The sequence below is a fragment of the Polypterus senegalus genome, chromosome 1 (assembly GCF_016835505.1).
Source record: "Polypterus senegalus isolate Bchr_013 chromosome 1, ASM1683550v1, whole genome shotgun sequence".
Classification (NCBI taxonomy): Eukaryota; Metazoa; Chordata; class Cladistia; order Polypteriformes; family Polypteridae; genus Polypterus; species Polypterus senegalus.
Window position 1 is genome coordinate 209,269,607 of NC_053154.1, and position 26,378 is coordinate 209,295,984.

General features: G+C 40.1%; 1 protein-coding gene across 1 annotated transcript in view; it reads right to left on the minus strand.

Annotated features, from left to right (window-relative positions):
• The window catches only part of LOC120541394 (SH2 domain-containing protein 4B), a 155,311-nt gene that overhangs the window by 32,483 nt on the left and 96,450 nt on the right, over positions 1-26,378 (minus strand). The window contains exon 9 of the mRNA XM_039773015.1: positions 6,348-6,568. Within this exon, the coding sequence (XP_039628949.1) occupies positions 6,348-6,568 (221 nt within the window). The remainder of the gene's footprint in view (positions 1-6,347; positions 6,569-26,378) is intronic.

Genomic DNA, 26,378 nt, shown 5'->3' on the forward strand with positions numbered 1-26,378 from the left:
TGGCTTGCAACTTGGAACACTGTGGCCTCACAGTACCCCGCCCACTAGGTAGCCCAAATATTTGGCTTCTCTCAACCCAAGTAACATTTCTTGGGGTTGATGCGGAGCCCGGCCTCTCCCAATGTCCGTAATACTGCTGTGACCTGCTGTATGTGCTCCTTCCAGGTGCTGGAATAGATGACAACGCCATCCAGATAGGCAGCACAGAACGAGTTATGGGGCCGGAGCACTTTGTCCACCAGACGCTGAAAAGTCGCAGGCCCGTGTAACCCGAATGGAAGGACACGATACTGCCAGTGTCCGCTAGGAGTGCTAAACGCGTTTTTTTCCTTCGCGGACTCCGTTAAAGGAACCTGCCAGTACCCCTTTGTCATGTCAAGTGTAGTCAAGAATTTGGCTGGTCCCAGTCTCGAGGAGGTCGCCCACGCGAGGCATGGGATAAGCATCAAATCGGAAACTTGGTTGAGCCGACGGAAGTCATTGCAAAACCTCCAACTGCCGCCAGGCTTAGCAATCAAGACGATGGGGCTGGACCAGGGACTACTACTTTCCTCGATCACTCCTAGTGCCAGCATTCGCTTGATTTCCAGTTCCACTTCTACTTTCTTTGCCTCCGGAGTCTGTAGGGTCGCCACGGACGATCACCCCGGTCAGTCACTATGTCGCGCAATCAGAGAGGTCCGACCTGGTTGTTCACTTACCACCTCTGGGACCGAGCGGATAGCTGCTTCGAGCTCCTGTCTCTGTCTGGGAGATAGCTGTTCACAAATTAAGGGCACTTACTTCCGCAAGAGAGAGCAGGGCTGTCCGGAGGAGGGATCGGGATCCCTCTCCTTCCACGGTTTCAGCAGGTTTACATGATATATTCGCTCAGCTGGTCGGCGATTGGGCTGTTTCACCAAATAGTCACCAATCCCTTCCTCTCCTTAATTTCAGAGGGGCCTAGCCAATGTGCAGCAGTTTAGAGTGTGAAGTAGGAACCAATACCATGACGCGATCCCCGGTTGGAACTCCGGAGAGTCGTGCCACGGTCATACAGGCGGCCTGTGCTGATTGTGCCTCCTCGATATGACTTTTAGTATAGGTCTTATTACATCAAATCTATCGCGCAACTGGGCGATATACTCCAAAATGTTAGTGGAGGGCTGTGCCTCCCTTCCCAGCCCTCTTTAAAATATCTAATAAGCCCCGGGCTGTCTTCCGTATAGTAATTCAAAGGGAGAGAACCCCGTAGAGGCTTGAGGACTTCCCGTAGGCAAAGAGGACAAGGGGAGGAGTTGGTCCCAATTCCTCCCATCCTTGCTGACTACCTTACGTAGCATTTGCTTGAGAGTTTGATTGAATCTCTCCACTAGCCCATCGGTTTGAGGATGATACACCGAGGTTTTAAATGCTTTATTTTCAGTAACTTGGCAGTCTCCTTGAACGCTTCCGAGGTGAAAGGCGTTCCTTGGTCCGTCAGGACTTTCTAGGAATGCCCACGCGTGAAAAGACTCCTACTAGTTCCGTGCAATATTTTTAGTGGTAGCCGGCGCAATGGAACGGCTTCAGGGAATCGGGTTGCATAATCCACGAGGACGAGTATATATTTATATCCTCGGCTGAGGGCTCCAGGGTCCTACTATATCCACCCCAATCCTGTCAAAGGAACGCCAATAAGGGGAAGGGGAATCAGAGGAGCACGGTCCTTCCTAGGAATTTGCCGCAGTTGACACTCCGGCAGGAAATGCAAAAGCGCGAACCTCCTCATTAATCCCCGGCCAAAAAAACGGAGCTTAATGCGCTCTAATGTTTTATCGGAGCCGAGATGGCCTCCAAGAAGGTGAGAGTGGGCTAACTCGCAAACCTGCCGCCGGTAGGTCCGCGGGACTAGCAACAACTTCCGGACCTTTCCCTCATGTTCAGCAACCCGATACAATAATTCATTATCCATGACAAAGTGAGGTCCCTGTGGCATGGGCAAATGCGTGCGTTGGCCGTTAACGAGAACCACTGCATTCTTTATGTGCTTCAGAGAGTCGCCATTCCACTGTTCTCTTGAAAGAAGCCGGAGTCGCTCTAAACTGAAAGTGCAACTCAGAGAGCGGGTCCGTCTGACCTCAAGGGGCGGAGAATCCTCCTCGCTGCCGGGGCGCTTAGTGGATGACGTAGTAGCCCGCGACGGTCCGGGAGTATCTTCGTCACTCTCTTGGCCTACCGCCCCACTCCCTGTCGGCTGATTACACGGTGTGGAAGCAGCTTGAGATGAGTCTTTATCATCTATAACGAGGCCAAAAGCTTTTCGGGGAATGCTTTCTAAACTACCGCGTTACTGTCAGACCAGTCCGCCCGAGGATTACGGAAACGGAGGATCCGGTGTACCGCACGGTAAGTCAAGGGTTCCTCCGAGACATACGTAATAATCGGGCGGTATTGTACGGATATCTCCGTATACATTTTAGACTGGTCTTCTTTTTAATCCACTGTTGCGGTAGAATAAAACGGCGAGCAACGACAGACACGTTACTGCCGGAATCGAACAGCGCTGTTATTTTATGACCATTAATAAGAAGCTCCCCCGTATGTTTATCCGCCAGGGGATTGCTAAGGGCACACAAACAACCCCGCCATTGTCCCCTACGGTCCGCCTTGTTCCCCGACAGGTCGCAAGCCAGACGGCCCGGCGACTTCGGAACAGGCTCTGGATTGCGTGGAAGGGACTGCTTTAGTAGGACATAGCTCCCGGTAGTCCACAGAGCGGCTGTTCTGCCTCCCAGGTTTCACAGCCGCCTCTGGGTTTGCAAGGTTTGAAGCAGCTCGTCCATAGAATGGAATTCGCCCCAGGCCGGCTGGGCAAAATCCTTGGGTAGCTTTTTTAGCAGCAAAAAACAGGCCACTTGCTGCACTATCTGTAGGGGGGTCAACTCGAATGGCCGTAGCCACTCACCCACCTTTTGCCAGAGAGCCATAGCCTGCTCTGACAGCCCTTGTTTGGGTTAAACTCCCAGTTTATTATTTCTTTCACCTGCCAGCCTGGGGACAACCCATCGTTAACAGGGACCTTGGTCCCGATGGGCAGCTCGGCTTTCCTGCCAAGGAGAGCATACTGAGCCACTCGAGTGTGTTCCCCAGAAGCCAGCCCACGCCTGTGGGTCCCCTCTACCTTCTCCACGAGATGGGTGGTCAACCCCGGGTTATGCTCATGGAGCAGAGCCTGCACGCGCCCTTCCTGACCCTCCGCGCACTCCCTGCCCTGAAACTCGCCCCGTACTCACCCACCTGGTTCCATGAAAGTTCGTGTCCCTGGTTCATCGGGGACACCATCCTGCCGACTACGCCACTGTAAGAAGAGGAGACCAGAGACGTAGAAAGGTTTGGGGCAGCCACCCGTTTAATTCGGTTTCCCGGCTGCAAAAGTCTTTGAGGCATATTTAAACAGTTGTTACACAACAGAGTCCAAAACAGAACTGCCTGCCTAAGCAAAGGCAGTGAGCTTTATAGCTCAGAGGGCGGAAATGATGTCGTCCTCTGGGCCGGAACTGGAAGTGACATCACCCTTGGGGCCGGAACCGGAAGTGACCTCATTCTTGGGGCCGGAACCGGAGGTGGTGTGTCCTTCCTGGAAATGGCGGCTCCTGGTGGGATTTCCCAGGTAAGACCTGCAGAGAACTCAGAAAGAGCGTCAGCGTACCCCGCCCCTGGGCAGATGTATAAACAGTATTGTCTAAGCCCTTCAGCTGCTTCCCATGCACACGTGTGTGACAATGTATTTGTGTGTATGTATGTATGTGTGTATGTATATGTATGTGTATATATGTAGATATATATATGTATGTATATATGTGTATATGTATAGATATGTATATATATATGTTTATGTGTGTGTGTAAATATATATATATTTATATATTTATATATATATATATATATGACAACAACACTCATCACTCACAACAGTGACAAAACAATTACATTGACAATCATGTTACGTTATTTTCAAAATGTTTCCTTTTCTTTTTCATTGCTTCTTTAACACACTACTTCTCCGCTGCGAAGCGCGGGTATTTTGCTAGTTTACTATATGAATGCTGTTCACTTGATTTTTTATTTTCTTCTCCTCCATTTCAACTGTCCAAATTTTTTGTTAGCAGGACCTTCTATTAGTGGGAATCATATTTTAAACAAAGTCATTGGTCTTTGCATTACCTTTTATTTGTCTTGATGTATGCTTATATGCATATGGAAATGCTGTATAAGTATGTATTTTTCTGTCATTAGTTTGAATGTTTAAATCTGCGTAAATGTTCTGTGCTTGTCCTCTGTGAAGATCCATATTTAAAAGTAAATTAAATGTATCTTACATGAGTCCTGACACAGTAATGGAATAAGCAGTTTCAGAAAGTATATTAAAAACTAGCCACAATTCCTGTCAAAGGCAGGTAGTAGAATAATTTAAAAAATGTTCTATCCCTAAAAATGTTCAGTCCCTTACCCTGCATGTACCTTCAGCACCTTTCCTCTGTATTTATGTGCATCTGAACCTCTTTTTATTGATGTTCCCTTTTGTAAGCTTGTTCTCATAAAGCCTGCTTCTCAGACACTGTCATTATCTGCGAGATGCCTTTCTCACCTTCTGTCCAGTTTTATATTGTCCATCCTCAAAGAAAACACTTTAAGAAGAGACACCGTTGTTTGCTGTTACTTTACAGGATAACTCCACATTCCAGCCTTGACGCAGTTTACAGTATTTTGTTGATGGAAGCTATTTGGTACCTCAACCTTTAAAGATCTTTATAGTAATAATATGCTTGCAACTTTCAATCAATGCTTGTTAATAAGGGATTGTCTTCTCACGCATATTCTTCTGTTTAGAAGTTAGGAATTATGTCAGAAAGTATTGCCTAATTTTTCCTAATCGTCATCTAACACTCATGCTCACATTGCCACCATTTGAGACTTTAGCAACCAATGTCAGTGTACACCTCTTGAAAACCTTAGGCAACCCTGAGAAACAGAACTCAATTTAAACTAAGGCAGTTTCAGGAGTGAAATTAATTTATTCTCAAAGTGTATTTCTCATAATTTTGTGTAAAACATGCTGTAACTCAGCTGAAGTTGTACACTAGATGCATCTCTCAAGATTAAAATGATCTAAAATACATTATATAGTTGTGAACATTGCCAGGTAGTTCTGGCCTTTCTAAAGCATATGTTTTAGGAATGTCCTAAATTTAAATCCTTCTGGGCAAAGATATTCTCTGACCAATTAGATGTGTCAGTTTTATGATTACAATTATCCCATATCTTCTAACAGCAGTGTTTGAAGTTATTTAGGACAGGAATAGACTATCTAGCAATAAATTAATTGTGATTTTCTACACTAAATTTTTTGCCATAACACAATGGGAGAACATGATCTTATATTACCTAAAATTAGAAGAAAAATCCAATTTTTCATTGTGTAGAACTGTGCATAGCTTCTTTAGAATGTAGTGGGAATTAATTATTGTTGTCCTAAAATAAGTTTGTCAGACCTCTGCCAAGGTATCTGTTAAACTCCTACTGTTTTAAATAATGGGAACATTAATAACATAATATAGTTTGCATTTTTGTTTTTATTTACTTATTACCTCTCTGTTTTGAATAAAACTAGTGTTTTTTAGTGTCATTTGAGATTAACAAGATTTAACTCTCTCTGTATGTGATATATATGTAATTTTTCATTGGACTGATTTTTTCCCTTTTGCCTATATCAATGTGTGTTTGTTATATTCTTAATACTTCTCTTGTAAGGCATGTGTTGGGAAATAAAAGCAAAAAAATGTACGTACTGTATATGCTATTTTGTATGTTATGTTTTACTTCTATTATATTTTTTCCTCAGATATGCGTCTTTCTTAAAGCTTGTCCAGTGGGACATATAAGAACTCATTGAGTTAGTAATGAACGTTCCTTTAACGAGTTACACAAAATCAGCATTAAGTTCTCATAATTCCACACTCTTTGTAATTTGGTAAGTGAACAGAAATGTGTGAAAGTGTATGGGAGCTACCAGAAGGAGCCTGCGCAGGTCTATGGGTCCCAGGTCTCAGTGAGGCATATTAGTGTTTCTAATGTATCTTTTATACCTCTCCAGTAAATATGTCCAGTTTTGCTGTATGCTCAATATTTATGAAGTGCCTTAGCTGCCAAGAGATGTCCTTCCATATTATGAAGTTAGTTATGAGATTAATAAATATTTCAGAACTGCAAGAATTCAGCAGCAAGTGGAAAGTATACTGCTGAAAAACTTGCCTTATGAGGAGAGCAAACAAAATCCATCCAATACATATACAACTTAGTATAAGGGAACAGTAATTTGGTAGTACCTTGTGAAATTCAATCAGGTCAGCTAGAGTAGCATGGCGGATTTGGTCGACCCCAAGGAAACTGTAATAATCTCCGGAGGCATCAATCAGAAAGTGCTTAAAGCCACTCTGATGGCGATAGGAAAGGGTGTACCCCCAGATTCTCTCACTAACACGAACTAAGAAGGAGCCTTCTGAGGCATTCATGAGGAGAGACTCTGCCTCTTGTCGGGTAATCAGACCTAAACAGAGAAGACAAAGAAAGGGTAAAGTGTTAGTGAGAAACTTGAAGAGGACATAATAGAGAAATGGCCTTGTCCGCTACCCAGGCTGTGACCTTGAATTTGTAAATGATAGGCTCTGCTATTAAATTCCTTTTTTTAATTCAGTATTACATTGCTGATTGACAGGTGGGATACAGAAATGCTGCTCTGGTTTATTGATTAGGGCCAATTGATTGCTTTTCTTTGTTTTACAAATGCTAAAAGTATCCTCTGAATGTGGCTGTCTGTGTCCTCTGGCAGGGCCAATCTTTCTGTAATAGACATGAGTTTTTGGTTTTTTTTTTCTGTCAAAGCCATTCCTTTTCTTCCTAGTGGGCTCAGGATGTTTTTACTTATTGTAAGAGGCCGTTATTTTTCTAATAACACCCCAGAGGGCTGCAAGGTTTTTCTGATAAGAGATCACAATGAAGAAACTTACTCATGGCCTCAAGTTAGCAGGACTTTTCAGTTACACCAGCAACATGTTTTACAGTGCAAACCATTTTACACATATACTGTATTGCCACCCAGGATGCATATTTTTACAATTATAGAATAGAGAAGTGAAATATCCTATTGCAAGGCATACAGTTTGCTAGGATTGGGATTTGATCATCTTTGATGTCCAGTTCTCTTCTGTCTATGAACTCTGAGAGGATAATTATAAGGTCACAGCTAAACTAAACTCTACTCACAGGCAGACGCAGAAGATCATCACCTATGATTTACTGTACTGTTAGATTAGCCTCTGGCATCTGTGTGGGTGTAAGAACTTTTCCTTACTAGCCGACAGATTTCCTGCTGTATTTTGGATAAACAAAGGTTAAGTATCATAAGTGCTAGTCAAATCCTCAATCCACATCCGTAGCAAAGATCATGATCAGAATATATGTTAACACTAGACAAATATATATTTAAGAAAGAGGTATTATTCATAACCAGAGGAAATTGAAATCAATACTCACATTATTTTTGCTCACTAGAGATGTTTAATTAAGTGCAGAATTAAAATTCTTTACTAAGCAGAGCACGGGGTCAAGACTAGGTAATGAAAAATCAAAAACACAAATTTCTCTTGCTCTTTAGAGCCTTCCTAAAGATAGACAAAAATGTGTTTTTGGCAAATGTTAAAGAAATACTAGATTTACTTGGTTCCAAACATGCTAAAACCACAATCCTCATCCATCCGACTCTACTTTATAACATTAGAACATTAAAATACTTGTGCTGAGAACTGGCTATTCAGCTCAACAAGCTCATCCAACCTACTCACCCAGCTTGTCCAAAATAACATTGATATGAAGGTCCTTAAAGTCCTACTCTCCTGCACACAAACTGGTAATTTCTGCAATGTGTCAATGGTTCTTTGCGTGAAGAAAAACTTTTCAGCATTTGTGCGAAATCTGCCTTTGACAAGTTGTCAGCTGCATCTCCGTTTCCTTGTAGCATACTTCTGATCTTCTATTTCCTTCAGTCATATAAGTTTCACTTTACCTCACAAAACACGACTTCCCTGATGCCTCACCCACTGTAGTCTTCTTATACTTAATATCTGTTTGTTAAATATGAGCCTGCTGTTTCTATTTTTTGTTTCTGGTTCTCTCTTAAAGAATTTGTTTGTAGTTTCAATCGGAAACCCTCCAAACTTCTAAATTCCTCTGGACTCAGTGAGTGCCATCTTTGCACCTTAAAGAAATGTTTGTTACCAAAATGTTCAGACGAGTAGCATGCTAACGTGTACAACAAAGACGAAGTTATGATGAATTTGCATTGTTCACCAAGTATCTTATTGTCATCAAACTCATTATGGCACTTGTGTGCACTTATCTTTCCTATTTTTATTCATGTTGGTGGGTGTCTTATTGTTGCTTATATTCTTGAACATCAGCACACTGCCATTGTGTAGGAATGTCTCTTGTTTGGGCACCTCCATTTTGCATCGTGGATGCCACAATTTCCTTTTAAAAACATCTCTTGTTTCGAGTCACATGATACGTGCCCTGTAATGCTCTCACCCTGCCCCATTAAAAGATAGTTGCATACATAATCTGTTGTCCTTATTTTAGGTTTCAAACCTTTAAAGAAAATCTGCTTGTATAGATTGTTTACTTTTTAATTTTGAATTTCTGGCGTTGTTTTCTGACTTTCATTTTGACTAACAATTTTTGGAGTTTCAAAGATCGATATTTTTAACTTTTTTCCGGTATTCTAACGTTTTTCCTATTCTTGACTTTTTGACGTTTTTGCTTTTTCATAGTACTCTATCCCCTGGTGTTGTTTATATTTCATGTAAGTATCCTGGCAGCAGCTGCCCGCAGGACCCTTACACTTATATAAAATAATGCCTTATACATCCAAGAGCAAGAGTATGTGTGCACAATGGATTTCACACGATATCTGAAGATATCATCATAAAATGATATCACATGATCATATGATTTGTGTCACACATGTGCGCATGGGAGGCACTAAAGGGCTCGAATGATGGTAATTTCATGTTGCACCAGGGGAGAGCAGAGTGCATTAACCCTTTCTCTTTTTTCCTGCAGACCAGTCGTGGGAAATCCCGCCTGGCCCCGATGACATCACTTCCAGTTCCGGCCCTGATGACCTGACCTAATTTCCTCTGCCTAACTTTAAAGCTGCCATTTTGTCATCTATACATCAGTTCTGTTTTGTACTCAGTAAAACTTGTTTTCTTTGCTGTGCCAACAACCAACGACAATATATGGGGTGGCTACTCCAAACTATTTTGTGGCTTTCTCATCCTTTTGTTTTCTCATATGATAAACACAACAAAATAAACTGATCAAACAAAACACTAAACAAAAAGGACAAAACTGATAAAACACAAAAATGCTCAAGGATTTAATTATTTTAGGTGGGGTTCTTTCTCTATTTGTGTTGCTCTGTTTTTTCATTTTAGGTGGGGGCTGAATGCTGAATTATTTTTCATGAATTCATTTTAAAGCATACTGTTATGCTCATCTTTTTGTTTGATTGACTTGCAATCTGATGTGATATCAGCTGGATGACAAATTGGACTGGACTGCCAATACTGATGCTCTATGTAAGAAAGCTCAGAGCAGAATATACTTTCTGAGAAGGTTGGCATCCTTCAATATCTGCAGTAAGATGCTGCAGATGTTCTACCAGACGGTTGTGGCGAGTGCCCTCTTCTACGCGGTGGTGTGCTGGGGTGGCAGCATAAAGATGAAAGACGCCTCACGCCTGGACAAACTTGTTAAGAAGGCAGGCTCTATTGTAGGATTAAAGTTGGACAGTTTAACATCTGTGGCAGAGCGACGGGCATTAAGCAAACTCCTGTCAATCATGAATAATCCACTGCATCCACTTAACAGTGTCATCTCTAGGCAGAGGAGTAGCTTCAGTGACAGACTTTTGTCACTGTCCTGCTCCACTGACAGACTGAGGAGATTGTTCCTCCCCCACACTATGCGACTCTTCAATTCCACCCGGGGGAGTAAATGCGAACATTAATTTTATTTTAATTCTTTTCATTTTTATTACTATTTAATTTAATATTGTTTCTTTGTATCAGTATACTGCTGCTGGATTATGTGAATTTCCCCTTGGGATTAATAAAGTATCTATCTATCTATCTATCTATCTATCTATCTATCTATCTATCTATCTATCTATCTATCTATCTATCTATCTATCTATCTATCTATCTATATTTTTTAGAATTTCCAAATCCTGACATTGTGGACAGCAATTCCACCTTGTTCAGTTTTAATGAATCAAAAAGTCAGACAGACATGGTCAAAATGAGCTGAAGTCAATACCAAAGAAGTCATGAGCCAAAATACAAGGTGTAGGCAAAGTACCACTGTAAAATTAAGCAAAACGTCAGACAAAGATGAAGAAGAAATAGAAATTGGGGAGCAAGACTAATGGTAGTACTAAAAAGAAGGGAACAAGAACTTGAGAAATAGTATAAAGATTATGCTTAATTATAAAGGAATGTTTGTAATTAAGAAATAGAAGGTAGCAAATGTGCATACAAATAGCCATTGCATAGCAAAATAAGATGCATCTTGCTACAATTGGCAGGGTTAAATTGCTAGAATAGGTAAATAACATTACAGAAAGTTCTGACAGTGCATTTGCTAAAAGTCTGCATACTGATTATTGTATTTCTTTCCATCTATCACCGTGAAATGGGATAAAGAAGCATCACTTATCAGTTGTCTTAATGAAGAAAGAATGTGATGAAAAGAGAGTGACTGAAAAGAAATACAGTATATTACTTCATGATAGCCAGATGTGTGATTATTCTATTGAGCTGATGTATTAAGAACACAGTTACAGGTAATGACAAATCTTAGGGAAGTACATGACATATTTGTTGCATTGCCAACCTGGAAGAAGAAAAGTTATCCTAACTTGACTTGGCTCTGCCCATTGGTCTATGGCAGGGGTCCTTAATCCCAGTCCTGGAGAGCCGCAGTGACTGCAGGTTTTTGTTCTGACCTGGTTGCTTAATTAGAAAGCAATTCTTGCCAATAAAGCACTAACAAGCTATGAAATTAAATTAACTCTGCTATGTCAGGTCATTCTCATATCCTAGATTTTCTTTCCCTTTCTATCATGCAAATGATATGAAGGCTAAAATGGACGAGTAATTCTCGGTCCTTCACTTTTTTCTCTTCATTTTTCTTCCAAGTATTTAATTAAACCCAATAGTGCAGATAAATACACACAGGTGTAAATGTAAATAAGCTAAATGGAGAAATGCTGCTCTCTTGTCATTTGCATGTTATTGATAATAAGGAGCAATTAAAATAGCTGTTTAAGACAAAATTAAGCAATAAGGGCTCAAAATCACTAAAGTGAAGCAGAAGTGTTACTTTAGCAATAAGTGCTTTTTATTAAGCAACTGGGTTGGAGCAAAAACCTGCAGCCACTGCGGCTCTCCAGGACCGTGATTGAGGACCCCTGGTCTATGGGATAAAGGGTCATCTGTATCAAATCATGTTGTCTATGACCATCCAGAATAAAACCCATCACTTCCTCAGGTCAAGGACAAGTGCAGTTATTGCGGTCAACAATGTGTTTACACACAACTGTTTTATTTTTCCTAGAAGAAACAAGGTTTTTTCATTGAGGGCCCTAGTGTTTTTATTTTGTTAATGTGTCTTATTTATTCAATGACTGAACACTGATTAAGCTACCTAAGGTTTTCATTAGAACAAAATTAAAAGAAAAACATAGCAGATTTCAGTGCTGCAAGAATGTTGGCTTGAGCCAGCAGTTTGAAGCCATCAATATCATCATTATTTTTATCAATATCATCATTAGTGTTCAGCACATTTTCTTCACCTCATTACCTCTAATTAGAATTAGGGTCAAAAGAAATGAAGCTGTACATAATGTCTAAGTCAGTCTAGTTTATAGTTTTATTTAATTTGTTAATGTCACCACTGACATGAAGAAATATGCTCATACTTATTTTTTTTGTTTGACCTGGCATTTTCTTCAAGTCTAAACCTAAGGAGACACTTATCAGCTTGGTAAAATATTTGCTGCTGTCAAATTCTGGCCATAATATGCACACTGCTTATCAAGACCTTTTATACTGAATTAATTTGTAGAGTGGACAAAGCAGTGACATTTGATTTGAAATAAAGACCAGTGTCAGGCAATGTTGTGTGATTTCTGCCTTGTTCTTCAGCCTGGTCATTGACTGTATATTGTGGCGTAAGGCTGAAGAACCAACCAAAACGCATCAAATAGACACTTTTTCCACCCTTAAAGACCTTGACTTTGCTGATGACACTACTTTGGTATCACATACTCACCACCAAATTCAGGAAAAAGCAACTTGCAACAACACATTTGCATAGAAGGTGGGATTACAGATCAGCCAGTCTAAGATGAAGGTCATGACACTCAATGTAGATAGTTCAATGCCTGTTAAGATAAATGGAGAATACCTATCCATAACTGACACCTTCACCTATTTAGGCAGCAAAGTGAGGCCAAATGGAGGAGCAGGCTGTGGCATCCAGAGCAGACAGTGCAAAGTTAGGACTGCTTTCTTGATGCTCACTAATGTGTGGAAATCCTTGCAGTACAGTATCTAAATGAAGCTTAGGGTGTATCAGACTGTTTCCTGTAAACCTTTCTATATGGATCTGAATGCTGGAGGATGACAGAAGGTGACTCGAGCAAACTGGTTACATTCCACACAGTAAGACTGGGATGAATCTTCCACATTTTCTGGTCAGGAACAATCACTAATTAAATTCTGCTTGACAGATGCCGTCTAGAGAATATGGCCACCATTGTGTGAAAATGGATTGGCCATGTCACCAGAAGCGGAGGAAGTCCTATCATCAAAACTGCCCTGTATTGGACTCCTAAAGGGAAACACAAAAGGAGCTGGCTATCGAGGCAGAGCTAAAGTCTATGAACCATAGCTGGGGCACCATCAAGAAACAGGCTCAACACAAACAGTAGCAGAAGACATTTGATGCCTCCTTTTATATACTAGAAGAAGGCTAATTGGACAGTAAGTAAGTATGCATGCTTAAAATTGTTGTCTTTTAAATATTATTATTACTGATCTTGTCTTTGTTTTCTTTTTTATTACATGATTTGAGTAATATTATTTTGTTTTGTGATAATTGTGTATTTATGAATAATGTTTGTGTTCTGGTGCCTTGTCCTTTAAATTATGTTTCTTGTGTCTTATATGTCAAGCCTAGGGGGAGGGGGCCACTTAGTGCTGCACCTAGGAAACCACCATCACTTCTATTTAAGGTGAAGGAGCTGATGAAATTACTGTTACAATACTGACAATTGTTCCTGACAATTTTGTTTGTGCTTTTCTTTGGATTCCCTTGTTTTGGCACTGGGTCTTGAAGGCACCACTCTCGAAGCTCTTATGATACTATTTATGGTTTGTGACTTTTGGATTGTTTATTTTAGGATAACAATTTTTGGCAAACCTATCTTATGAAATATATATATATATATATCCAGGAGGGTTACAAAAAGAGCCTGTAGCCACTACTCAGGGGCCAGAATCAGAAGGAAGAGGACGAGGTTGCCTGGGAGGAGTGGTGGTGCCAGAGGATTGTTTTGTGTGGAGTTAAGTGCTTGTGAGACTGTGTATTGCCTGTGGGGTTTAACGGGGAAGACGTGCTCCACAGGTGAAGAAAAATAATATAATATAGCGCCTTTATATTACACTGGTGTAGCTGGCAGGATTACGGTCCATCCATTTGAACCAGGACCTGTGTTAAAAATTGTGTGAAGTCCCGGCATAGCAAAGCGCAGCAGCGCAAGGCACATGCTTGACACAGCTGAGCAGAGAGTGTGCTCCCGATGCAGCCACAGGCAAGCATGTGCAGCTCAGCGCACCAAAGTGTGCACATGCGGCAGGGGCCACAGCCAAGCACCAAGGAGTTCCTCAAGACACTGCAATGAATGGAGAAGAAAAAAGCCGGGCAGATACAGAAGTCAGACGCCACCACATTAACCAGCACCACGGGTTGCAGCCAGAGGTAGGTGATGGGCCTAAGGATGAAGGTCAGCGGGAAGGGTTTTCCGCATTCGCATCAGCTTACCTCCTAGATGCCGAGGGGAGAAGCACCTGTTGGTGGCCGAAGGATGTGTGTCCATGGTGTGACGGTGGAGCAAGCTTGGGAGAGAGTGAGGCTGAGCAGTGTCTTCCCCTCAGCCCGATCCATCGCCAGGAGGAGGAGAGCCCAAACAAGTTTCCCAACGCGGTGTCCCCGCTAGAGGAGCAGGATCTCCTCCCTGAAGCAGGTAAAGGGGGGGGGAGGGTGTGTATCAGTTGCCCACCGAGGAAGGTTGGCAGGCGGGGACGACGGACCTTCTCCCCAAACCTCGGGATTACCCGAAGGGGCCTGTGGAGATCCCGCAGGGCCTTGATGGCTCGCGGTCAGCGGGAGGGGACAAGGGGAGACCGAGTCTACCGCCGACCAAACATATTAACTTTTCTTGAGCTACACGGGAGGTGGAACCTGTCCTCCTGCACCTGCAGCCCTTAGTTAATGTTTTTCAGGTACTGCAGGAGATGAAGGAGGGATTGGACAAGAAACTCAGCGCCCCGTTAGGAGCCATTACTGAGTGGCTTCGCACACGTGGTGCGTCACCCTCCAGCCTGCAGGACACAGCGGTACAGGTAAGTGATACCTGTGCAGTAGAGGAAAAGGGTGGGGGGGAAGCGCAGCGGCCGTGGTGATGATCAGTACTACTTGCCAGGCCGCTCTGCCCACTACACAAGACGCTGTCGCAATGACCGACAGCATGGCAGGGGAGTGTGTGAGGAGGCAGCTGGTGGATGCTGTCAAACAACCTCGCCCCGGCTGCCAGCACCGGTCTCGCTGCCGTCTAAAGGGATGCAGACGGCACAAGGTCTCCCTTCTTCCCAGAAGGGGACCCAGACCGTTAATGCACTACAAAGGGAAAAGAGGACCCGGAGAGAGAAATGGGATCCTGCTGACAGTATGCAGCGTGAGGGCACGGGAGGGCTACGCTACCGAGGGGCAGAGATGCCATGAGCCCTCAGCCGAGCGGGCAAAGGGACAGGGGTTTCCTACCTGCTTCCGCTCCTGCAAGGGTCGAGCTGGAGGGGGTCAGCCGTGCTACAATTGTGGCAGCTGTGGCCACATCTGGAGGTGTTGTCCAGAGTGGCAGAGACGTCGAGGCAGCACCCCCAGACCTGTTAATTATATTTCCACAGGGCGGAGCCGTAGATCCAAAGAAGCCGACTCCCTATCCTGGAGAGGACTGGCCCTCGTGGGATGTCCTGATGAGCCCCACAAGGCTCATCTGAGAGAGGGGCAGTGTGACGGGCGGCCGGGTCCCATGCCCTTTCACCCCTTCAACACTGGATCCGGGGGAGCAGCCATGGGATGTACTCTATATCCCCCGGAATGCTTGGTGGCAGCCCTTCTGTGTTACATCGGGGCCACAGGTGTGGGACTTCAGGACTCAGACCTGTTGGGCTCCATGGCCACCACCTGGAGGAGCTGCACGGCTTAACGAGCCTCTGTGGGCTGGAGTGCAGCCACATCCAGAAGTGCAGCCTAATTAGGCCAATTACCACCTGGAGCACTTCTGGGATTGCTACAAAAAGAGCCCGCAGGCACAACTCAGGTGCCATAATCGGGAGGAAGAGGACGAGGTTTCCAGGGAGGAGGTGGAGAACGAGTGGTGGTGGGGGTGGTGCCGCTAGTGCCAGTGGATTGTTTTTTTGTGGAGTTAAGTGCTTGTGGGACTGTGTGTTGCCCGTGGGGTTCACGGGGAAGATATGCCCCACAGGTGAAGAAAAATAAAAGTCTTTGTGCTTTTACACGTGCCTCTGGGTCAGTCTGTGTCGGGTCGGGCGCAATATAGCACCTTTTATATTACTAATATATATATATATATATATATATATATATATATATATATATATATAATCTCTCCTAAATACTTTTCCTCCTGTCACCTTTGTGTAAAAAATATGATATGCTGTGCAGGAACAAAAGCAACACGCCATTCCATTCTTCACACATTTTGGAATGCCTGTTTACTAAATTAAACAACTTTATTTGTTTTGTTTTAAGCAAATTTAATTATGTAAACTTCAGTAAAAACATCAATGACTGGGCAGGTCAACAAGAAATAAAAGAAAGTCTGACCTTCCTCAAGGAAGAGAGAGATTTTAGAGCTAAAAAGACCTTCAAAAAAAGACCAGATTAAAGTTTGTGTTTTTTGTTTTAACAAATTACTCCAAGAAATACCAAAAATGATTTAAAACATGGCTTGATTGCCTAGAAAAAAATATAATCTTATGTTTTTATTCAGAATAGAGAGAAAAAATTATGATCTTATAGGCATCCAAGGTGAAAAATGCTGTAGAAAATGATTAATAATAAAGAGGACATTAATGAAAAATAATTGAATGATAGAAAAAGGTTATTAATAAAAAGGGTTGCATTAATAAAAAGAGAAAACAATTTACAAAGAAAACAGACAACAATAAACCAAACTAAAATCAGGGACGGAGTCCCAGCACAATCATGACACATTATATGACTATGCATTTAAATCTTTGAACCACCATTTTATAGATATAAGCCATTCAAGCTGCAGCATTCCAGAGATTCAACCATGAAATCTTTGTTATCTATTGCATGAAATGTCTACTGCTGGCATATCTAGGGCTTTTTTGCAAACTTGCTCATGTTCAAGAGTGTATAGACTTTAAGGCAAATAAAGTTAATATCTGCTTTAGTGGAGGCATACTTTAGTAGTGCTACTAAAAACATTGCACTTATTTAAGTGTCTACATGCTGAATGATTTGAAAACAAGCTGCCAATGCTTAATAATGTTTGTGTTTTTGCAGCTTTTTGCAGGTGGGGTTCAAGTAGCCTCTGACACAGATGTGTGTGTATTAGTTTTCCAGGCCTGTGCAAGTGGACAGGTGGTTTTTTTGCAGATTAGCATGATAAGCTGCTGCCCTATTATCTTCAAACTGATAAGCTACTGGCTATTAGTTAGAACCAATTTCCTACATTTTAGGTGTCGTGTGTATCATTCTTTGGTTTTCTGCTGCGGTTGCCATTATACAAAGGTCCTCAATTACATTATGCTTGCAGCTCTTTTTGGTGTAAGTGGGGTAGTCTGGGATATCACTTCAGTTATAACCTTACTGCACTTTCCCTTGTTTTTATTCTTTCTTTATCCCTGAACAACATTTGACAATTGCTATTGTGTGAGCACTTTGATTTTGGCTTTCTCTTTGAGTACTAATTTACTTTTATTTGTACTGAAACTCGCCTGAAGGCTATCATTTTGCTTTTGTCCCAGATGAGCTTCTGGAATTTGATCATTTTTCATGACTACTACAGAAGCCTTGAAGTCCTATCCCAGATGGTTAAGGTCAGAAAGAAATCTTAGTGTTGGGCTCAGTTCGAAATGAATACAATTTGTGTAGGAAAGCTCACAGGTAACATCACTATTTGCCTGCATTCATGCGAACACATCATGCATGTTTATTTATGCAGAGTGAGTGCTTCTAGCTGTTCTGTAAGTTGGCTGCATTGGCTGCAGGTCATCGTTGCTAACATTGTGTTAGGTACCGTATGTGATTCAAACTGCTTCTGAATGCTTACTGAATTCCGGTGTCCTTCAATGTGAACTGGTGGTGGTCTTTAACATTTTTACTATATAGCCTAACTGCTAATTTTTATATATTTTTATTTTAAATAATATGAATTGTTTATTTCAAGCATTACCTGGACAATGTCATTTTGTCAGATTTGGTCTCCCTATTTGGTCTTTAATCACAGCAGTGTTTTGAAAGACTGTGGAGTAGCTTTTAATACAGTATTTATGCAAGGTGGATGTTGATTTTACATACTGTTGTAAGTTCGTGTATCCATTTACCTCTGACATACATACTCTTTCCTAACAGAAACTAGTTGTGCGACCCATCTAAGACAGGTTGAAATCTAAGTCATCAATGTAGACCTCAGCATTAATGTTTGAAGTGCACCATACAGTGCAGATGTCTCTATTATCTGCCATTTGGTAAGGGATTTGTAAAAGTAGTGTTAATGTTTGTAAGGCATCCTCTGCTCTAATGACGATCCATTTTATTACTAAAAATACTTGTGATGCACCATTATTTTGAAATGAGAGAGACATAGCAAACAGATGGATATTCAGACATTTATCCTTTTAGTAAGATGGATAAAACATGCCTCAGATTAAACTCTAACAATATTACTGCTTGCCTTTTACTACATTGAATTTTGGATACAGTATTGTCAAGAAAATCAAGTGGGCATGCGTGATGCCCAGGTGCCCACAGCTTTGGTGTCTTCAGTGCAATGCGGACACATAAACAGCAATATTGGAACAAAAATGCGCTTGTGCAGTTTTTTCAAATTAGTGTCCAGTAATTGAACTGTGGTGCAGGTAATAAATAACTAATACAATAAATAATCTATAAATAAAAATCAGTGATCCCTTGTGGGAGTTAAAATTAAACTAGAAATAAATCCAAATCAGAGTTAAAATCAAGTCTAAAATCCCAGAGTTTCTTTTCTCTTTATTTTCCTGTGAACCCCACGTGTGTCTCACTCTCTCCCTCTATCTCTCACTCTCCAGCCACTCACAGAGCTAAGATGCTGGCAAGCGCAGTCCGCACTTCTCATTCCAGTCACCTTAGTCAGTCACCGCTGGGATCTTGTGAGCCAGTCTCCATAGTGCTGGCACCTGACTTCAGTCTGGCAGGACCCCTGGAGCACTCAGTCATTCCTGCTTCTCCAGATTGTTCAGAAGGAGCGACCCACTCCTGTAGCGTTGTTCCCCTTGCTCCCTCACAGGGCCACCTCTCTGCCTTGCCACCAAACCAGCATAGTGGCTCACTCTCCAAATCTTCTCCGTACTCTTTTCTAAATCATCTCTCTTTTTCTTTCTCAATACCCTATTTTCTCTATTCAAGTTGTTTTATACCTTTGTAGGTTCAGGTGCTTTGCTTAGTGCCCTACAGAATGTCAATGAGGAATAGTTGAGTCAATCACACCGGTACATTAATGAGCAAATAGCTAGCATCTCCATTGAATAACCCATGGCCACACGGCTTACCAGCGGCACGTACCCACAAGCCTGAGTCACGCTATCATCATACTAAAATTCAGCACCACCATTGACGCTTATTTGTTTCACCACACCATGGTTCAATATTTCTGGGACTAACTAAAAAGCATGTAGAGGTTTGATTTTCTTTACAAACAAAGCATGAGATAATACTATAAAGAGAGCTGGTCAAATATGAGACTCATGTTGAATTTTAAGAAATCAGACATTACATGGTAGAACTCATTGCCTAGAAAAGGAAGATGGGAGCTGAAAGTTTTATAGCTGGTCAACTGCATTTTCACAGTGTTTTTTTTTTTGTGTGGTATTTTATTCCTTTATTTTTTTAATATTGTTTTGCTTCGCTATCTAACTTTCACTGACCTCTGAACTGCAACATCACTGTGACATCAAGATATGGGCGTGGTCATGTGACATGAATGGTGGGATCACTTCAGTTGGCTTGTGACAGACCTGTAGTCCCATCCCACCTACAAAAATATTTTGAAAAACTAAAATGGGCCTTTATAGCATTTCTTTTTGTGTGATTTACATCGTCAAAATCTTTTGCTGGTACTTTTTTTTTTGCACATGGTATTTTGGCACTTTATTTTGTTTGCTAATTGCTTGTCCTAATTTTATTTGTTTTTTGTACTATAATCTTTTTGGTGCTCATTAATGATATTCTTCTATAATTAACTAAAAAGTGCGTGGCCCTATTTTTAAACATGAAAGCTAAATTAAATATAGTTATTTCAATCACTTGCAGACCTCCTGGTCTGAATCTCACATTCCCTTATGCGAGTTTAGACATATTTTATCCATTGATAATGATAAAGCAATCTTACTAGATGATTTTAGTATTGACATAGAAATGGCAAATGACACTCAGTTAAATATTTCTTTGATTACTTCTATGGAGTTTCTCCAAATTATGAAAGGTCCTATGCAATCTTGTAATCGCAGGTTAGATTTAATTATCACCCATGAGTTACCATGCAGAATGTAATTATCTTTCCAGTTACTAAAACCATTTTAGAGCACTATTTGAATAACTTTGACCTGTTTCTTCCCTTAGCAATAGGTGCTCAAATTAGAACAAAACCTGTGAGATATTTAAAATAATAATAGTACTGTATTTTAAGATTTATTGACATGTTTAAAACCCTGGAAATGAGCTTGGAATCTAATTATATAAATGAGTTATCAAACAATTACTACTCATGTACAGCATGTAAGAGGAATTACATAAAGATGTTCCTTTCCCTATCTATCTTTCAAAACAAAAATAATAAAACTGAAAAGATCTTTAGTCCAGGATGCTTGATAGTGGGTCCAATCAGATTTTTCTTGCCAAGAGGTTCCAATTATTTCCTTACCTCCCCTGGTTGCCTAAGAGCATCTTCATTTGTGACCCGACCAACCCATTGTATCTTGAGTATTCTGAAGACTTCTATTCTTCTTCTGTTAATACTTTCCACATTTCATTTCCATAGTGTCAAGCTCCATTCATACCTCTTCGAAAATGTCCTCCTTGTCTGGGTATGTTCTGATTTTCTCTTTGGGTTAAATGTAGACTGACTATCTATCTATCTATCTATCTATCTATCTATCTATCTATCTATCTATCTATCTATCTATCTATCTATCTATCTATCTATCTACCTAGGGCCCAAAAGAAGGTAATTCCATGACGAACCGGGGGTGGCAGAGTGCACTAAATCCTTTCTCTTTTGTCCCTGCAGACCAAACACGGGAAATTCCGTTTGAATTCAATGATGTCACTTCTGGTTCCTGCCCAGATGACGCTATTTCCCCTGTCCGACTTTAAAAACTGCAATATTTCTTGTGTCTGTCAGTTTTGTTTTGGACTCTTGTCTGTAAACAACTTATTGCTTATTTTTGCTTTTTCAGCCAAACTTCAAGTATATGGGGAGGCTGCCCCAAACCTTTTTGTGGTGACAAGGTGTCTAATTTTCATATTATATTTTGTTGTTAATGCAATTTTATCCTTATGCAATTTTGGCCTGATGTATCCTGCTACTTAAATCCTGTGCACATCACCCATTTCTACTTATCTTGCTTCCTAAGTAGATGAATTCCACCATATTCTGGGTTTCTTCACCTCCCAGTCTAAATGCCATTGATTCTGACTCTTCGGTCAAACACTATCTGTAGGAGTTTGAGGCCAAAAGTCCCCCCGACCCCAACTGGGTATTCTGCTTAACAGAAATGTTCTTAAGTAGTTCTGTATTGTTTGTTTTTAGACTTTGTCTTAGAGGATTCATTCACTGGGTCCTGTGACAAGTTTTGACATCCATTTTTAATTCAAAAATTCATAAGCAGCAGCACAGAACTTTGATCATGAAGAACCACAAAATAAAATAGAGACTACAGAATAGAGAGTACTGTGCGTACCCGAGGAGGCAGACTACCAAGCATGTCTGCTGTGAGGTTCGCAGAATTTTCATCCTTTTCCTTCACCTCTGGTAACTGCCTTAATTTGCATAAAGTGATAGCACCACATCTCTGAACGATTACTTCTCTTCCTTTGTGGCACTCAACAGAAAAACGGAAGCAGTTCCTAAGAATAGCCCACTTGTAACACATTATTACTGAAAATTATTGACAAATAAAAAGTGTGGGCTAATTGTCTTCTTTCTGTAATGTCACCAAATTTAAGGTGTTTTTGAGATTTCGGGGTATTCAGTTTTTCCATTGTGGTAGTTTAAGATAGATAGAACATTATTTGTCCCCAGGAGGAAATTTGTTTTTTTATAGATGCTCTTTAGATAGAATTATAGATATACAACATATATGCACACACTATAGTCTGAGCGAACACTAGAATGAATAAAAAAATAAGAAAATTAAAAAGAAAGAAAAACTTCCGACTTGGCAGTCACAGTCAGAGTACGGCATTATGTAGATGTATTGCTGTTGATATAAGGGAGCCCAGTAGCGCTTCTTGTCACATTTCTCTAATTAATTCATTGGCTGAAAGTCCTCATTGTTAGTGTAACAGAGAGAGGATGTGCAGAATTGTTAATAATGGCACTCAGTTATGTTTTAATTCTCCTTCACTGCAACCTCCAGGGGGTCCAGAGTGAGTTCCATAACCGAACCTGCCTTTTTATTTATCTTGTTGTTTCGGTGGGCCTCTCTTGAAGTGATGTTACCTGCCTGGCATGCCACAGCACAAAAAAATCTCACCTTCCATCACAGAGTTGCTGACGATGTAAAGAATATAACTATACCCACATTAAAGGAATGCAGTCTACTAAGAAAAAAAGTGCTGCTCAACACTTTTTTTTTATATAGTTCCTTTGTGTTCTGAGACAAGTCCAACCTGACATTGATGTGGACCTCCAAGTACTTACAGTGACCAGACATAGAGGCTGATTGGTGTGGTAAAAGTTAATAGCCAGTTGTTTGGCTTTTCTTAAGTTGAAGACAATTGTTTCTCTTTTTTACCCATAAATATTGATATATTGAAGATGTCCTTTCTTAATGGATGCCTACTAGCCTAGATGTACCATCCTGTCAAAGTTCAGCTTTTTAGCTAAAGAAGAAATACTTTTTGTTGATTAGTGATTGAATCAGTCAATTTTGCTTTATACATACTGTATATATAGATATTCGTGCCAGAGTTGCTTTAGTTGTCCCCTTGCTTTTTTTAAGAATCCATAATGATCCTCACTGAGCATTTTTCCTCCTTCTATTCTATTTTGCTATAAAGCATTTCCATTAAGATGTCTGATGCATGAAATGCAAAGCTAATGATTTTGTAATGTTTGTAAGTTTTGGTTCTTGCTTTCTTTGGAGTGCTTAGTATAGTGTTTTTTTAATAGTGCTTGCAAATAATGCAAAAAGCACCTGTTATAGTTCTGTCTGTCTATCTGTGTTTCTGTCATTAAAGAATTCTGCTCCCAGTGGACAGATGTCCTTGAAATTTTGCACACATATTCTTTAAGGAAGCTTCATCTCAATAACAGTTCATTGTACGCATTTTTTAAAATTTCAAAATCTACCAATGAAAAGCATTGGCAAATATTCAAACTTCCTTAAGACAAGGAAACATTCTGAGCAAGCTCATCTACAGATCGCTTTACTGTTTCAACTTAAATATTTTATAACTTTTTTTCCTTTTTCTCTTGTTCAACAGCCACTCCTGACAGGAAAGTAATGGAACACCTAAAGTGCACTTTGCCGCAGGACACGGGATGGTCTTGTAGGTGAGGCTGGTTGGCTGATTGTTACCATACAAAAAAGGCAGAACATTGGATGTGTATTTATTTATTCAATTTTCTAATAATGATATTCTTTATTTATTCAATATGGTAGTAATAATATTGTGTTTTTTTATTCATCACCCAACAAGGTGAGTACCGTCCCATAATGTACAAATGCAGAGAGAGGTCTTATTACATTCTAACACTCTGAATTCTACCTCTGCCCAATCCCACACTCAACTCTGAAGCTGCATGGTGTCTTTCACATACCTCAGTCACAGCAGTTCCTAGAAATTGAATCGCATGATGCTCATAAAAGTACAACTAAAAGAAACTTAATCTATGTAGAAATGTATTAATGGTGGCTTGGCATACATTATGCTACAGAGACTAAATGGATGCAACGATTACACTAAATAAAAATTCACAGCTGTATTATCTAAAGATGATTCAGTATTTCTCTAACACGCTAATTTATCAGCAAAGTGTCATAATGATCATCTGTCATAATTTTAACTTTAGACTTTGGCACAGATTTTAATTCTCCATTGAGTTCTTTTTGAAAAATGTGTTAAAAATTTTAATTACAGTTAGTGACAGACCCTCTACATCCAACCAGCACATCAATGTTTTCAAGACTTGAGTTGAAATCTGCTGCCTATAAAGGCTAATTCAGCTGCATGATATTATAAAATGGTATTACAAAATATGATTTACATCCACTACTTTAGTTACATTCCATTGTCACTGTGATTTTTAACATGACTCACTGTTACAGAAATATGTAATAAAATTGTGTTATAAAATGTAAAAATGCTCCAACTTTCAAACCTGCTCACCGAGTCTACCGACACAGCTGAAGGTTATGTAATACACACATTTTCTTACTTGCTTTATAATCTTTTTAGAATCTCATCTTTATCAAGCATCTCTTGTGTGATATCGAATAGCTTCCCTTTGGCCTATTCACTATAATGTTTACAGTGTCTTAAACTTTTTGTAAGTTTAGTACTTCTCTCCCAAAATTAATATGTAATGTTGAACTGCATATATCAGAGAAAAACAAAAGTACATCCCTCAAAAATCCACCCTCTTAAAATAAGAGTTATACTTGAACATTAAATAAACACACACCACTCAAAAATCTGCTGAGAGTTCAAGAGTTCAAGTTATATCCCAGTGCAAAGTCCCCTCACCCATGACATAATCCGTAATTTATTAGTGTCTTTACTACTGCACTTTTCTACATTCTACCAGGTAACTTAAAGAGTTTATGCACACTATTAGTTGGTGTGCATTGGTTTAACGATGTCCAATTATTTAATTACTTAACAATTTTTATTCCTTCCTTTAACTTATTTATTTTACTTCAGTTAGTCATTAGGCAATTTATTGCCATGGTATAGCAGGATTAACAATTAGGAAATTGTACTTATCATTAAGTAACAAACATGGCACTTACTGTAAATACATTACATTTCTTTCTTTTTATGGAAAAGACACAACAAATGTATTTATTTTACCACATGCTTGTCATTTCTTTCCTGTTAATAGCTTTATCTTGATACAATTCCTCTTTCCATCTCCATCTCATCATTTGGTCAAACATAGGTTTACTCCACAGACAATAAAGCTCTAAATGCAACTCTCAACTCTGCATCTAATGATACCCCTGCTGATATTACTCGTTACACTCCCATTGTCATTATTATCTGAAGTCAAACTCATATCAGTCCTTTAGCTGAGTAATGAAGAAAGATCAACACAACAGGGCCTAGGGTTAGGAGTTAGAAATTAAGATATTGGTTAGTTTAACATATAAGGGTGCTTTAGGAGTTAGAGTAAGATTGAGAAGAATTATAAGGTTGGTGAGTTTCAAGTATAAGAATGCTTTATCAGAAGTCTAAGGTTGACGCAAGTAGATTATGTAATTTGATGCTTAATCACCTGACTCTTTAGAATGGATTTTTCAGAATGACACAATTGAATGGATGTGCCATAAGTGACGTTTGTAGACATGATGTACCTGTAAGTGACATTATTGATATTGTGGAATGTAATTACACTCTACTGACATAGAAGTGCCTGTCTTGAGTAGCACATGCTCAGCAGGGTTTGGAGAATAAAACTTAGTATTAGTTTTTATATACTCTGTTTGTATTGTATTATATAATACCAGTAACAGCATACTACATGATAACGTGCAATGAATACACTTGACTTGACCATACTCTGCACCCCTACGCATCCGCTGCTTGACCACCCTGTTGCTAGCTGACGAGAGTTGATTCTACAATAAAATAAAATAAAAATAAAAAGATTAATAATTCCAAAACTCTTCACTTTTAATATAAATCTGTAGTGCTGAGTTTCAGTGTAGTATATGTGTACCAAATGTCAGGCTGCAGGATATTTGATTATTGATCTTTGACCTTGGAAGTCAATCATCACCCCGAAAGTGGACAGTAGGGGTCACGTATTATATATGTATTCTAAATTTCACGTCAATAGGTCAAATGGTTTGCGAGCTACAAGTGATTTAAAATCCTGGACAGACAAACGGGCAGCCACGATACTGTATTATTTAAGAATATTTATTGCAGGTTTGTGTGTAAATAATAATTAACTGGGGGAAACAATATTTTAACGTAATACGTTTTGATGTTTTAATCTGTAATTTGTAAATTATGGAAATAATCTTAAAATTAGATATACCTGATATGTTCCTGTACGCTGACCAATGTTTAAGTACCAAAAAATCATAAGGATTAGTGGACAGTGACCGAAATATTTAAAATCTATTGTGAATAGCATGGAGAAAATAAAACTCTTCTTGTTGTTTTCTATATTTGTATGATTATATCTTGCCTGAAGAAGGGGCCTGAGTTGCCTCGAAAGCTTGCATATTGTAATCTTTTGTATTTAG